Source organism: Caretta caretta, chromosome 3 (genome assembly GCF_965140235.1).
Source record: "Caretta caretta isolate rCarCar2 chromosome 3, rCarCar1.hap1, whole genome shotgun sequence".
In the NCBI taxonomy this organism is placed as follows: Eukaryota; Metazoa; Chordata; order Testudines; family Cheloniidae; genus Caretta; species Caretta caretta.
In genome coordinates, this window is record NC_134208.1 from 155,799,136 (window position 1) to 155,816,156 (window position 17,021).

General features: G+C 37.4%; 1 protein-coding gene across 2 annotated transcripts in view; it reads left to right on the forward strand.

Moving 5' to 3' along the window:
• PPP1CB (protein phosphatase 1 catalytic subunit beta) overlaps positions 1–16,871 on the forward strand; it is a 57,298-nt gene extending 40,427 nt beyond the window's left edge. For both annotated transcript variants that reach the window (XM_048843425.2, XM_048843426.2), the window contains exons 5-8: positions 3,707–3,778; positions 9,533–9,684; positions 14,339–14,473; positions 15,114–16,871. In XM_048843425.2, the coding sequence (XP_048699382.1) occupies positions 3,707–3,778; positions 9,533–9,684; positions 14,339–14,473; positions 15,114–15,218 (464 nt within the window). In that variant the 3' untranslated portion in view covers positions 15,219–16,871. The remainder of the gene's footprint in view (positions 1–3,706; positions 3,779–9,532; positions 9,685–14,338; positions 14,474–15,113) is intronic.
• Positions 16,872–17,021: the final 150 nt, after the last annotated feature.

The following is a 17,021-nucleotide window of genomic DNA, read 5'->3' on the forward strand; positions in this document are numbered from 1 at the left end:
ATCCACTGGACTTACAACACTCTGCTGATCCAGGTAGCACACTTCGTTTTAAAGGCAATTTGTATTTGTTGATGGTGTTTTGAGTAGCTTTGGATGCTTTGAATCTCTTTTTTTCCTAGGAGTCCACATTGACTAACCTCTGCACGTGACCCTGCCTTGTACCATATCGCACAATGATTTTGCTGGATAAGATTTACGAGACAAATCCAGAAGAGATTTTAAATTGTAACTTGCATGTCAGTAGGTCAAAAGAGGATTGTGGAAGGATAAGTAACTGACAGGAGGATGTCAATTAAAGCTGACTAGGGCCTACTTTTACATTACTACTTCCTTCTTGATGTGTAGCTAACAGAAATTTAAACTTGTTTGGACCCAATTTCGAAGGTGTAATTTGCACCAGTTTACATATACCTCTTTCTTTATATTAAGCCAAAGAACCAGTTTTTCTTAAATAACAAAAGATAAAACTGTCTTATTAAATGCTTGGAATATTGAACAAAAATAATCAGTCTTAAAATAGATTGAAAATTAGTATTCATAATAGAAGGCTCTTACTGACATAAAGGGGTGTTCTTGAATAATACAGCTGCCACCATCTGTCAACTCTGAAATTTCATGTGAAGTCAAAATTTAAGTGACTTTTATAGTGAAAGATTCTTCCTGCCATGTGAACTCTTTAGAACATTGGACTGAGCAAAATAGACTTTCTTTTAATGTTAAGCCTATGTAAGGGAAAGGAGTTTTATTCTGTTACAGCTCCTAGGTTCTGTTCTCAGCTTTGTGACTGATTTATGTGGTTTTGGACAAATCACTTAACTTCTGTAGATGAAACAATCCTTTGAGGGTTTTTCAAGGCCCTTTCATCCATCTTAAGCCTTGCTGTGGGGCTGTGTTAAAGTAAAGCAGCCTTGTAGGTACTCTTCTAAATCCCTGCATGTCAAGGAGAATGCTTCCATGTCTGCACTGCTTAGGCTAGTGTGGAGAGGGACAGTGGGAATCACAAACTGTGGCTGTAGTGACCCTAAGGGCTTGTACACACTACCACTTATGTCCGTATAAGTTGTGTTACTCAGGTGTGTGAATAAGGAACCCCCTGAGTGGTGTAAGTAGGGTGGATTGATTTAAATCAAATTGAGTTAAATCACTATTCAGGAAGATTTGATTTAATCATGGATTTCTACATAAAAGTGCATTCTTGTTGGTTGTTATAACCGTAATACATATTCTTCACAACTCAGAGATAGATGTAGGTTTCATTTTTAGAAGGTACACTATACATGTTTTAAGTGATTTATTTTGAAAACTTTTCAGATTGGTTTTACAGCTATATCAGAAAACAAATGATTGGTTATTTCATTTACCAAAGGTGATTGAAGCAGATATTTATGAAGACATTGGGAGGTGAACTATTTCCAATTCAACAGGTTAATCATTAATATTTGGAGGATTTTCTTGCCATGCTGTATTAGGGAGGAGAATATCACCAGACATTTAAATTGTTTTATTTAACTAAAACAACAACATTATGTATTCTGGATTTTTTTCTTCAACAACAAACACATAATATTTTAACAAAACAAGCATATGAATTTTTGAATTTAGTTAAACATTCAAATTTTTTAAAATCGGGTTTGTTTTTGTTAACTAAAATGATTTAATTTTTGGGTTAAAAAAACGAAAAAAAAAAACTGTCAACCAGGTCAACATGAGAAACTTAAAATATTGACTTCTGCAGCTAACTCAGTCGTCTTCACCTTCATTTTTCTGTTCGTTCATAATCTGGAAAAGAAAAACAAGCTTTCCTGCTTTTTCAGGTCCCAAATAATTTCTCAATTTGGAATGAATTAGTCCAAAGGAAGAAAATATTCTTTCTACACTGGCAGAAGAAGCTACTGCTGTTCAAAGTGAGATAATCTCTTCAGCGGTGTCTGAATCCAAGTGCTTAAGTGATTTCTACCAGTTCACTGGTGTGACTTTCTTTAAAACATCAGCAAACATATATTTCTTGAATGGTTCTTATTCCCAAACTGGGTCTCTTATGACCTACTGCCATTATAGGTTTTCCCTTCTAGTGAGAATGATATGGTAGATTTCAAATCAATGAAGGCTACACTCAAAGACCTCAAGACTTCTGGAATATGCTGCTCAGACAGTTTCACTTTTGTTTCTACTGCCTGTGCCTCCCTTCTCACATTTATCTCTAGACTTCTTGTTCAGATCTATTCTGCCCCCAACAATCTTCTATTCACTGACATTTTTGAAACTTTGGGCTTTTAGAGAGGTAAGGGATTGACTCTCTGTACACAAATTTGCAGAGGGACAATAGGGTTGAGGCCTGTTTTTTCTCACATCTTTATTTATTTTATTTATAAACAACATGCTTGTTAACAGCAAAAATATCTCTGGAGACACAAATCCACAGTTTGAGAACTGCAAAACTAAGCATCTCTGATGGGATCTTCTAGACTGAGCACTGAGTCCCAGGGTAGATAGAAAGATTAATCTAAATAATCTATACAGAAGCCTGTGGAACCCCATAAGATTGGGTTCCTAATCCATGAACTATTAGAATTCATTTACAAAACTTTTCTTAAACATTACATGAATATATTGTCTCATACTATAGAATTAGAATTTATAATCCCTATTCCATGATGAGATACATTATAGCTCAAAGATATCTTAATTAAAACCATCTTTAGATAAGTTTTTTCCTCAAACATTTGTAAATTACGCTGACCTAAGCGCTGGTATGGACAGTTATTGCCTCTCTCAGAAGTGGTTTTATTATGGGAGAGCTCTCGCCTGTTGGCGTAGAGCATCTTCACCAGACACACTACAGCAATGCTGCTGTAGTGTTTCTAGTGGAGACTAGCCTTCATATTCTGCACAAGTGGTGTGCTGCAGCTTTGCATCCTGACTATAGCATGGAGTATGCTGTTTAAGTTAGTTTTCTCAATGAACTTTGCTTCACCAGTTACTTGTGCCTTATGCAGATGAAATAAAGTTCACCTGCCTAAGTTTACCTGTTTGTGTAATGGGTATGAGACGGACTTATTTTGCAGTTCAAAATTCCTTGAATGAGAAGGTGGCATACAAATAAATAAGTACTACAGCATAACCTCAGAGTTACAAACATCTGAGTTACAAACTGACCAGTCAACCACACACCTCATTTGAACCACAAGTACGCAATCAGGTAGCAGAGACAGAAAAAAGAAAATACTGCGTAGTACAGTACTGTGTTAAATGTAAACTATTAAAATAAAGAGTTTAAAAAAAATTAGACACGGTAAGGAAATGTTTCTGTGCTTATTTCATTTAAATTAAGATGGCTTAAAAGCAGCATTTTTCTTCTGCATAAAGTTTCAAACCTCTGTCAGTGTTCAGTTCTAAACTTTTAGAACAACAACTAACGGTTTGTTCAGACTTACAAACATTTCAGAGTTACGAACAACCTCCGTTCCTGGGGTGTTTGTAACTCTGAGGTTCTACTGTAGTCAGCCCATTAAGTGCTGTTACAGTCCTAATGCACAAACCAGTTGTCTTTTAAGTGGTGTCTAGAAACCTCCTGATTTTTTCACTTTATATTACAGTGAAAATGATGCATGCTCTATCACCTTGAGCCTCCAGTTACGCATTTCCTGGTACCCTTTTAAAAGTAAAAATACAGGAAGCTTAGTTTATCTATTTTATATATTTACAGGACTGTCACCAGATCTCCAGTCAATGGAGCAGATTCGGAGAATTATGAGACCCACAGATGTTCCTGACACAGGTAAGCCATACACAATTTATTGTATCTTTATATGTATCTTGTTGTGATGCCAAAGCAAACTTACCAGTGGCATTAGAATATCAGAACCAATTTCTATTTATGCAGTTCAGAGTCCTGAAACAGTCTAATTGTGCTTTAATTGTAATCTTCAGTACCCTATTCCTGTTCCTACCTAAGATCCCAAGGCTTTCCTGGTGCATACTGTGAATTGTGCTTTTTGTTAACTGAGTACTTGTTTTGACAGAGCACCTGGGTGTTTTGCACCCTTTGACTGCTGCTTGGCAGAATTACGAAGTTTGTATTCCTTGTTTAAGAGACTGGACTGTAGTGAATTATCCCAAATAAATAAAACAAGGCTTTCTAGAAAATCAATAGAATATGAAAGTGAAATGAGAAACTAAACTGAAAATACAGGTTCTCTCTCCCTAACCTTGGTTAAATAGGGCCCAAACATTTACAATTATTCAAAATCTTTTGAAAATAACCCACATTTCTAGAGTTCTCTTGGTTTCTCAGGCCTCTGCTTCTCATCATAGCATCAGAGTTTAAATTAATCTCGGGTTAGTAGTTATCTCCATGCTGTGCAGGCTTGTCAGTTTTTTATAACCTCTACTGCTACTTTTCTGCTGCCAGATGTTGAGCTTGTTTGTATTAATGTTGTAGCCCTAAAGTTCACTTTTCCACTATCCTATTAATATTGCATAAATACATTTTATGGGGGGAGCAAATTGATCTGTCCTTTTTACCACTACAATAGCCACTTCTGTATCATTTTTATTGAAAACTACCCCCTTCCCCAGAACTGTAGGAGATGGAATTAGTATTTTGTTCCCTAGTATCAAAGAAGATCCTTAACCCTGCATAGGTGGTGTCTAGTAATGTATGATCTTGCTTTGAGTAGTTGGTTTGAAGTCAATTTGCGTGTTAAGGGAGGTCTTATGAGAGGGTTATCTTTTTCTATCAGTACACCATCTCCTTTAAGTCCAAGATTTTATTATAAAGCTCCTTTTTCACAGCTGACTTCAAATGTCAGTATGTATTAATTTTATTGTGTCGATTTAGGAGTGGGTAGTGTCCTGTCCATCACCATAAGCAAAATATATTAGGGTGCAAGTTAATACCTATGTAATTTGCATCCAGATGCAGCATGAGGCAAGTAGTGAAGAACTTTCACAACACAAGTGTAAATTACAACACTAATTCATACCTAAAATGTCTCCTTACATTGTATTCTTTAACTGGATTTTTAAAAAAACATGAAAAGAAGAAATTTAAACTTCAGTACTTGGCTTCCATCAGAAAGAGGCTTAAAAAAGGAGGGGTTTTTAACCAACGTGTCTGGTGTCATTGCTAGAGCCAATCCATCTTAAGACTGCCTGCAGAATTATTTGATTCTAGTTCACAAGGACACTTTCTTCTGAAAATCTTGTACCTGCTCTTTTGCAAACAACCCCCAAAACTACTGTAAGTGGAAGATTAAAGAAACACTTTTTTCTTTTCAGTTTACTTGGTGCATTTGACAGCACTTGTTCAGTTTCACTGTTCTGTTGCTGGGGCTGCCCTTGCCAAGCTATAAGACAGTGTTGACCAGCAACAGTAAAATCAAAGCTGAAACTGAGGAGGTTGAAGAAAAAATATGTGAGTAGAGAGCGAGAAAAAGGAGGGTTGGTCTTCTAAGCATCAACAGGGAAAATCTACTTAAATTCCCCCCTTGCCTCCAAAAAAAAAAAAAAAAAAAAAAATTATTTCAAGATATCTCTGAAAAGTGTGGTAGATTCCTAATAACTTCTTTAAATCATGACCGGCTGTTTCTCCAATCTAGTTCAGTCACAAATTATTGGGCTTGATGCAGGAATCATTGGGAAAGATTCTGTAGTCTGTTGGTAGGAGGTTGGACTAGATTATTATAGTCCCTTCTAGCATTAAATTTTCTTCACAAAAGCCTATGAAATTGAATTTTAACATAAAGTTGCACACCTTTAAGTTGGCAATATTGTGGGGCTCTGGCTGTTAAGTCTTTTTTCCCTGCGGCCTACCTCTATACTCCTGTCTTCAGTAATTTTAAATAGTATTTTCACCTTCATACACTTGATGTGATAAAACTGAAGTGGCTGGTGTAGTCTGACTATGAATTGAGTGTTTGGTAATCAGAATGGTCATCGGAAAATTACCACTGTGCTTTCCTATTCCAATGTCTTCAGAATTACATGCATTAATTTTATTAATGAGTATACTAAGATTCAGTCTATATGCTGTTTTCATGGTGTTGGGAGATCATGTTAGCATACCATTAAACATACAGTGCGGTAGTACGATTTAGTCTTAATTGTATAGATGAAACCAAAATATGTTGTGGAGTTTTGTTATAGCACTGTAAATATCATGGGCCATATTCATCTAACGTATTCATGACACTTGTGTGGAGTCATAAAGGAAAGGTCATATGATCCCCTTCATCAGGGGACAAGTGCAGCCCAAAAAGTGAGAGCTCCAGAGTACTTTCTGTCAGCATGTTCCTATAGAAATCTTGGTAGAGAGAACCATCAGGGAGGGCAGTGATGCCACCTTCTACCCCCTCTCAAGGTACGTCCAAACCTAGAATTGAGGGTCTCTATCTCTTGCAGGTTCTTTAATATTTTGAAATAGAGTACTAACCAAAAAGCAAGCTTTCCTGGTAGATACAAATTGCTGAATGCAGGCAGTACATTTTAGTATTTCAGGTGGACTAGATGTTTCCATGCAGTCTCTAGCTGTACCTGGTGTTTTGGATGACCTGTCAAAATAGACAAGTAAACTTTAATGTCTGTACTTTATTTGGTGGGGATGGGACAAGTTAGGACAGAGCACAGTGACTGTGAAAAGAAATTGAAGACACCTTCATGGAAGATTATTAAACACTTACCAGAAACTCTTTCAGACTCCTCCTCCTTTTTCTGGTTCGTTTGTACTGTAAAACAGTTTTGTTGTGTTTTCTTCATACAGCTGTTATCTATCTAAGGGTACATCTACACTGGAATAAAAGACCCATGGCATGGCTGCTTTGGCCTGGGTCAGCTGACTTGGGCTTGGGCTGAGGACTAAAAATTGTTTTGTAGATGTTCGGGCTTGGTCTGGAACCTGGCTCTGGAACCCTCCCCCCTCACAGAGTCCCAGAGCTTGGGCTCCAGCCTGAGTCTGAAAATCTATACAGCAATTTTACAGCCCTGTGATCCCAAGTCAGGCCAGCCACAGATGTTTAATTTCTGTGTAGATGTACCCTAAAAGCTCTAGTTAAAATGACAAATGTTAGACTTTCAGATTTGTCTATTTAGTTACATTTCAAGCAGGCAAGAATTGTTAAAACAAAGCCACTGTTTAGAAGTACAGAATGAAAAGCGAATGGCTTACACACACTGTGTGTCTACACAAGAGCCGGAAGGTATAAATTACAGCTTGAGGAGATATCTGATTGATGCTAGTGCTCTAAAAAAATAGAAGTGTGTCTGTGGTAGCATGAGTGATGGGAGAGGCTAATCACCCTGCATATAGTCCTATCTGAGACCTGTATGGCTCCTCAAATAAGAATTGACATTTTCCAGCTCTAGTGTAGACAACCTCAGATTTCAAAATGGTAAATGGGTTCTATGAAAAGTAGTACACCACAAAACTAGTGTTGGGGGGGGGGGGGGGGGGAACAAATTGACTGAATCAGTATACCAAAATTTTGCCTCATAACATTTTATGGCAAAGTTGCATACCTGAAAAGGGTTTTGTCTGGGAAGAAATGAAGTAACTTTATTTTGGCAGAGTGAATAACTATTATGGGCACCAAACTGGAGTGCTGAATGCAGAACAAAAGGAAGAAGTGTGAACTGTTTTCTTTATAAATACAATGTTTTTTGGTATTTGATTAGTAGATTTATGAAGTAACATCCACACAAATAAGCTCATATGGCAAAATTTCAGCTTTAAAGTGTACAGTAGCATCACTTGCTTCAATCTAGATAAGACAGTGAGCAGTAACTGATCATTTTAATACTGTCAATAGCTAGATTTATTTTACTTAATAGTGTGTTTTTCTATAACAGAAGACTAGCGCATTTTCATATTTGTAATTGAGTACCTACCTAGAATACCTGATTCACTTAATCCTACTATGTAGTTTTACTGTAACTACACTTGAAGCCTGACTATAAATGGAGAAGGTTTAAGAAGTTAAACATGTAAATTGAAATTATACATCTAAAGTCAAATGTCATGGCTGTTGTGGAACTCTCTGAAAAACTAATTGGGGCCTGGATGTAACCCATTTGACTGCAGCAATTTGTAACTAGGAGTACTAAAGTGGTGGTCTTGACTAGATACTATACAGCGTAATTAGATACATTTCTTGATTTTTAGAGGTTTTGAGTCAATGATTCACAAAGATGAAATCTTTTTGACACTTCATATCAAAGAACGTACTTGCCAGCATGACTGCTGTACTACAGTATTGTGGAGAGCCATCTGAGACTCTAGTTCAGAGACTGAACATTGATCTGTGGACCCCAATCAGAGTTGGTTGCTGCTCTGCAATTATGGATGTATAGCAGTACTCAAGAACTGCTCAGATAATCACAGTAAATGTGCTAGATCTTACTATGTAGTTCATCTAAATGTTTTTCAATCATGTTCCACCCAAAAACCTCCATAAGCTTCTTACTAATCCTATTCTATGATACTACAGCTTACCAGATCCCACAGGCCTTTAGCTGCAAAAGGTCACGGCCTGGCCCCAGTTCTACAATCTTGCTGGTTTGGGTGATAGCAATTGTGGATCTGTTGAGGCAAGGTTGGTTGGCTGATTTAATTATTTAAATAAATAAACAAACTCAAATCAGCCATTTAAATCACCAAGCAGAAACCCGTGATGCAGTCTCATTGATATAACCATTAAAACATGTTTGTTTACAACTAAATAGAGCCTTTATTCTAGATTTGGTTACATCTTTTTGATGTGTAGGAGGGTACACTATAAATACATACATTTATTTAAGCGATTATAGCATAGTGTTTTCAGATTCTTAATTGTACATTTTTAGTATGTTAGAAAATGTTATATTTCTTTACTGTATATAGTTTTTGCTCATGATTTGTGTCAAGCTGCTGTTTAATTAAACACAATAGCATACGTTCGCGTCTCTTATCAAAACATGTTTCATATCTACAACTAAATGATTTATTAAACAGATTAACTGTAGTCAGTGAATCAAGCTGATTATTTCAGCTCAAACTGGATAAATTTTTAAATATGCCTAAGTGAAACTGACTGGAACTTAAGTTCCCACTTGCCTATATCTCTCTTGAAAAAGAGTTTCCTAAGTTACTTAGGCTGACCTCCTTGTGCTGTAGTAATTAAGCTTGACCTCAAAAGTAAATTTTTTACCCTGAATTTCTTTATATAAAAAAGCCGCCTTTAACTCAAAGTTTTCGATAGGGGCTCATAGATGCAGCGAACTTTTTTAATGTAAATGTGGATAGAGATCAGAATAAGTTTAGGCCTTAACATATTTTGTGTTAAATTCAGATTTCACTTTAAACAGGTTTATTTTTAGAAAGAGACTTACTACAATCCTTTTTTCCCTCTCCCTCAAAATATTTTTTTATCCACCCTGTTTTGAGGAGAGCTTTTCATCATATTTGCATAAGTAATCACTGACTATTGATCCCCACAATTATAGGGTTTTTTTTAAAAGGGAATATTAGGACACTTTCTAAGATTACTGTCTTTCAAAGGCTTGCTGTGTGACTTGCTGTGGTCGGATCCAGACAAAGATGTGCAAGGATGGGGCGAAAATGATCGTGGGGTCTCGTTCACTTTTGGTGCTGATGTGGTCAGTAAATTTCTCAACCGTCATGATCTGGATTTGATCTGTCGAGCTCATCAGGTACAAACTCTACTATCTTTGCTAATTTAAATCTCCACTTCTAGTCTTACTTTGAGGTATTAGGGATTGAAAGAATTATCTTCATTTATATTTAGAATATCACTTGCAGGTACCTTAATCTGCAGAATCCATTTCCCAATCTAGCATTTACAGTTTGACCAGATGTAGTTGTCTTGGTACTTCTAGAAGCATCAAATACAGGGGTGTTCCTCAAAAACAATATCTAATTCCTGTCACCAATATTTTGTAAATACTTATTTCAGTTTCAACAACCATGAAGTCATGCCTACTCCGCACCCCCACATTATGTAATTGCTGTGACTCTCTTGTTCAGTGGAACATGTGAATATTTTACAAGAACAGTTTAGGTGCCTAGGCTTCAAGAATGGTGTAGACTAGTGGCTTAAAAACAGGACATGGAATCGGAGGCACTGAGCAATACAGCTTAAGCCAAAATTTAAGTGACACTGATTTGGGTGGTCTACGTTTTTGGGTCTCCAACTTAACACCTACATTTTCAGAGATGTAAGCCCCTTTAAATTGTGGAAATATAAACAAATGTAATGTGTTGAAATCCGCATTCCAGAGTTGCTAACTTTATTCTGGTTCCAGTACATAGATAAATTTTCCCATGGAAGAATCTATTTGTGTGATTTGTTAAAGATTCTGAAACTGCCTAATGTAATGCTTAAGTATGCAGATGACTTTAATGTTATATTCCTTTTGAATAGAAACATTTCATTAAGCTTCGTAGACTAAGAATTAACCTCTCGAGAGTGGTTCCCATCTTGGAGTTTAGGTTTCACTACTTGTACTGGTTTTTTTAATTAACTTTTTCTACTTCTGGAAAATAAAAGGATGCAAGTTTTTACTGTATGTCTTGCACTAACAACATTTTGCACAGGCACTTTGATTGGACACTCATGGATGTGTCCCCACTGATGCAAGTCACAGATCTTTTCTCCTGCAGCAATAATTGTGATGGACAGTAGGTGTTTTAAGATCTGTACCTTCAGATGACACTGCTGCCAATGTATCGGTTATTAAGGCAGTCTCTTAAAAAACCTGCAGTGTAGTTATAGCTTTGTTGATCCTAGGATGTTAGACGCAAGATGGATAAGGTAGTATCTTTTATTAGACTAACTTCTGTTGGTAAGAGAGAGAAGCTTTTGAGCCACACAGAGCTCTTTAGGTCTGGGAAGGATACTCCCAGCATAACAGCAAGATGCAAGGTAGAACAGATAGTTTAGTATAAGTAGCTGGCACATGCTGGAAGGGACCATTCAAAGTAAAGTAGTCAGTTAACACATGCAGTCATAGGACAAAAAGGTGTATTAAACTGTTGTAATGATCCATAAATCCAGTGACTCTGTTCAGCCCATGATTTTTAGTGTCTAGCAGAGTAATGAATTTAAGCTCCCAGGCTTGTCGTCTGAAAATGTTGAGTAGTTTTCCAGTTAGTGATCAAACCATCAGACAAAGAGGTGCCTTTGTAGTCCTCAACCATGATTGTGTTAATTAGGCTCACTGACAACTTTCTGATACCACTTATTATAAAGAACTCGAAGATCCCACTCCACAGTTTATCCAGAAACATAAGCATATCCTCAAATCCTTCCCCAAACAATTCCAAGAGAAACTACAAATTCACCCCCCATGAACCCATCCCAGGGACCTTCTACATGCTTCCCAAGATACACAAACAAGGGAACCCAGGCAGAGCCATCAGTAAACATCCCATGGCTAGATATGAAGAAATACTGGGACCCATAGAAACTATCCTCAAAACATTCCCCACACAAAGGGCCACCTTCCTCCAGGACGCTGCAATATTAAAAGCCTCCCTCAGAACACCATCCGCACCATGATGGATATCACTTCTCGGTACACAGAATCTCTTACAATGATGGTATGGCTTCCTGCCTCAAATATTTACAAGACAATGGACGACCCTCAGATGCCCACCCCAAACACGTCACCAAACTCATCCATTTCATCCTCACCCATAACGATTTTATGTTCAACAAACTTTGTCCAAACCATGGGAACAGCCAGGGGTCCTAGGATGGCTTCCCAATATGCCAACCTCTTTATGGGCCACCTTGAAGCAGAATTTTTGGACAAATGCACCACAAAACAAATGATACCTGAGATACATCAGTGAGATTTCCATCCTCTGGACAGACCGCTTAAACTCCCTCATAGTTCCACCACAACTTCAACAACCACCACCCGTCCATTAAACTCTATATCTGGAACACTCCCACAGTAGCATCCACTTCAGCCCTACAGATCACTACACCTACCTTCATAGATCCAGTAACCACCGCAAACATACCAAGAAATCTGTTAAATACAGCGAGACATTCAGATACCACAGTATATGCTCCAAGGGAAAAGTCTAGGATATACACCTTAACACATTTAAAACCGCCTTCACCAAAGACGGACACTCCACCAGAGAAGTAGATTGCATCATGGAACAGGCAACCCAAGTACTCTAAGAATAACCTCAAGTACTGCTTCGATACAGAAATAAACCCCCTTCTGACCACACTCCCGTAGTTATCACCTAGCTCGCCACGCCCATAGAGGGTCTCATCAGACTACAACCCATACTTGAAGGGGGACCCCATCCTGAAAGATCTTTCAGGAACCCCCACTTCTCTTCAAACCATCCCCCAAGCTCTTCATCAAAAGCAAGCTCCACACAGACCAGGAAACACTAACTCAAAGCTGCACCAGACCCTGCCAGAAGAGATGCAAAATCTTGCAGATATATCTCCACTGCTGCAATGATCAACACCCCCCTCGCCCCCAACACCTCTTTCATGATCCATGGATCCTACACATGCCTATCGCAACATATGGTATATCTCATCCAGTGCACTAAATGCCCCAATAACTCTGTGGGTGAAACCAGACTATCTCTGGGCTCTCGAATAAACTGTCATAGGAAAAATAAGACAAATAATATCATCACCTGTGGGTGAACACTTATCACAAAGGAGTCACTCTATATCTGACCTATCAGTCCTCATCCTCAAAGGAAACCTACACAACATTTTTGAAATTCAAGTGTAGTAGCTTGAATTTATTATTCTTCTATACACTAAAAACCCATGGACTGAACAGACCCTGGATTTATGGCTGCTTATAACAATCTGTAACCCACTAACCCCCTTTTTTTGTCCTATGACTGCAGAGGTGTTAATGGGTCACTCTACCTTGAATGGCTCTTTTGGAGTATGTGCTAACTACTTATGCTAAACTATCTGTTCCACCTTACATTTTGCTGTGATGCTGGGAGTACCTTTCCCAGATGTGAAGAAGAGCTCTGTGGTGTTCAAAAGTCTCCCCCCCCCCCCCCCCCAAACAGAACTTGGTCCAATAAAAGATATTACCTCACCTACCATATCTCCTTAACAACATCCTTCTAGGCATTATTGTTGCAAAATAACTTCACAGTTTTATGTCTGGACTATTTTTATAGATTTTAGACAAACAATGATGTTAATAAGAAAGAGTACTTGTGGCACCTTAGAGACTAACAAATTTATTTGAGCATAAACTTTCATGAGCTACAGCTCACTTCATCGGATGCATTCAGTGGGAAATACAGTGGGAAGATTTTATATACACAGAGAACATGAAACAATGGGTGTTACCATACACACTGTAACAATAGTAATGGTAATACCTTTCATGTTCTCTGTGTATATAAAATCTCCCCACTGTATTTTCCACTGAATGCATCCGATGAAGTGAGCTGTAGCTCACGAAAGCTTATGCTCAAATTTGTTAGTCTGTAAGGTGCCACAAGCACTCCTTTTCTTTTTGTGGATACAGACTAACACGGCTGCTACTCTGAAACCTGTCATTATGAAAGGTGTTAATGTAACTGTTACCCAGACAATGAGGATTAGCTGCCCATGGAAGCTCTTTTATTTTAGGCGTGTATTACGTTGTCTTCCATTGCCCCATGGTATGTATGTGGTGGTGGTGGGATGCAGCATGGAGATCTGCCTTACCTGGGAACTGGTCATTCTTGCACTATAGTTTGAGCTGAATTACTGCTTTCTCTTTAGTAAAGAGAATCATCGATATCTCTGGCAGATGCTAATTCTTCTAAGTACAGTAGAATCATTTTCATGAAACCTCTCTTTAGAAAATGGGAATTGTAACATGTTACAGGAGTTTGTATGAATGGCACCGGAGTATAGTAAGAGAATGAGATGCAGTAGTAATGTGGTACCTTTTAAAAATATTAAACTTTTGAATTATAAAACTACTTTTGTACTCAGCATAAGGTTTCCAAATATTTATCAATTGAAAGCATCGTCACCAAACTTCAAGTTTGAAAATCTTAATCAAATGTATCCGCATGTTAGCAATAGTTGTTTTTAAGCTATTTCATTTCAGATATTAAATTTTTTTCTGATTTGGCACCACAGCCCAGTGTTCCGTGTAGTCACCTCTCAATCATTAAACGTTGTTCCTTTCACTGCCTACTTTTCACCACCATAAGATAAGCAATTGGTGCCTGCCTAAGAACTCGAGTTTAGGTGGTAGTATGAATCTAATTCCTACAGGGTTTATCGTCTCAGTAAATAGCTGTATTGACTTAAAATTTTTCCCCCCCTCCCGTTGACAGGTGGTTGAAGATGGATATGAATTCTTTGCGAAACGACAGTTGGTCACCCTATTTTCAGCTCCAAATTACTGTGGAGAGTTTGATAATGCTGGAGGCATGATGAGTGTTGATGAAACTTTGATGTGTTCCTTTCAGGTATACTATGCTGCTAGATTAAAGTTTAGTCAGTGTTCTTTTTTTAGTAGATAGGTTTATAGAAACTATAAATTGGCACTGAACATGCACCACTAAGGGAAAATAAGCTGCGGAAGATAGTACTACACAGCAGGCTGGCATCAAACCAACTTTGCCACAGGGAGCTCTTCAAGAGGCCTGGAATTCCTGTAAATAAACTTGCCGTATTCCATAGCTGCCATATGCTAGATTCTTGTCTGCATTCTCAGTGCACATTTAGAACTGGATTTAATCTTCCTTCTGAGTCCAATTGTGGGCAGCAGAACAAATCCTTATTCAAAGATGATGGGATCCTGTACTGTGACTCCTCTACTCAACTAGTGTTTTCTTTGTGCTTCAGATGAGTCACATACTAGCAGATCCTGTTTTTTACCCAGCTAGAATGGACACAAAAGCGGTTGGAAATTAAGTCAGTCTAAAGAGTAATATGTGGAGACATGAGTGGGATAAGGAAATAAACAGGGTGGTGAGGTTTATATTTTTTGCTCATCAAAAGTAACCAAACTACAGTCAAATTTGAATTGTCACATTGATTCATAATATATGAAACATATCTCAATTGTCATGGACTTACTAAAAATGTTTCCTTGTTTTTTCAAAGATATTGAAACCATCTGAAAAGAAAGCCAAGTACCAGTATGGTGGATTGAATTCTGGACGTCCAGTCACTCCACCTCGTACAGCTAATCCACCGAAGAAGAGGTGAAGAAAGGAACAATGTCAAAACACCATCAGATCTATCAAGGACAAAACTCCATATTACAGTATATAATAAGTGTGCACTGTAAAACCATCCAGCCATTTGACACCCTTTATGATGTCACACGTTTAACTTAAAGAGACGGGTAAAGGATCTTTACTAATTTTTTCTAGTAGAAAGATGTGCAACACTGTATTGTAACAAGTATAGCTCCAAGTTCTAATATCCAACGTAGAGTAAAATCCAGATTTCAAAAATATCTATTGAATTACATATTCACTTATCACGGTTTTTAAAGTTGACCAACATCCCAGTTAAAACTTGATGTAATAGTTAGACCAGATGAGAGCATGATGTTCTGTTTGTGTAATGTGGTCTTATAGTTGCTTGATTGCTTTTACTTTGGTTATTTTGTAGCTAGAATGATGCAAGTATGGTATCTAGTCATGTTCCCTGGCTTTTTTTTTATTTTTAACAAAATACGGAAGGGGCTTTTTAGGACAGCCACTGATTTTTTTTCTTTTTTCCCCATTCTTTCTAATCTTGCTATTTAAATGTGTGCCCCATTGTAACAAAAAGGTGATAGGATGGTTGTGAATAAAAAAGGCAAACTGTCTAAACTAGTGACCTAATAAAGCGCCCTGACTGCCCACCCTGACGGTCAGCATTGTTTGAGGGACAGAAAACTGTCTTGGTTTTTAACTTAAATTGCCACAGAATGGATTTGCGCACTACACTGTTTTAAATTATTGACATTACACTGTGCAGTGGCACTTCACTTAGAACTAAAACGGTATTGCCTATTAGTTGGTAACGTGATTATGTGGTACCTTGGCTTTAGGTCTTATTAGCACAAAACACCTTTGGCATGCTTAGCTTCCCAGTAACATACTATTTGCATCAAAATGCATCTTGCGTAGCTCCACAAAACATGAAGATCCTTATTTGATAAGCCTTGGAAAGCTGAAGTTTTTTTTCGTAAGAGGGTGTATTTAAATGGATGTTAACCTACTGTTCACTGATCAACTGACTAGTGATGGTCGAACTGTCTAATATTGCCATGTGAATGTTCTACATGATTGTAAGGCTTATGTCACTAAAGAGTATATCCTGGATTTTCATGATCAAAGTTCATATATTGTATAGACTTTTGCTTTGTAGTGTACTATAGTAGCAATAATTTCTGTACATGATCAAGAGTTATGCAGTATTTCTTTTCCTGTTCTCTCCTTTCTTAAAAAGGTTCATACTGACAAATGGCAAGGTGTAGGGGAAGTTATAAAGTTGTTAGTAGAGTAAAAATTGTAAGACACAGATTTGATGTTAGGATGTAACACTATTGCATATGATTATAAAAGTTTTTATTGAACATGGCAAATTTGCCAAGATTCTTTGGGGGGGAAAGCTTCAGATTTATACCATTCTAAATGTGCAACAGTAGATGTAAAACTCTTGACTTTAATATTGTCTTTGAAAATGTTAAATTGAGGATTCTGGCAACTTACATTCTATGAACCGGCACAGTATATAATGCAAAATGATTTCTGACACAGTGGGAAAAGTTCTTTAAAATGGATTTAAGTCTTTTTTCTAATTCCATTTTGTTTTAAATGCATATTTTAAATGTAGTTTTTCATTTAGTAAAAGTTGTCTAATTGATTTTAGAAGTCTGTCTGGTTATTATAAAACTTTTCAGTTGCTACTTAGCAATTTATTTTGTTAATACTTATCTTTCGGTCCTTGGGGCAGACTGGATCAGCTGCTATTTGGACAGTGGCTTAGCCTTTTCTGAGGCGAGCGCTGATTACT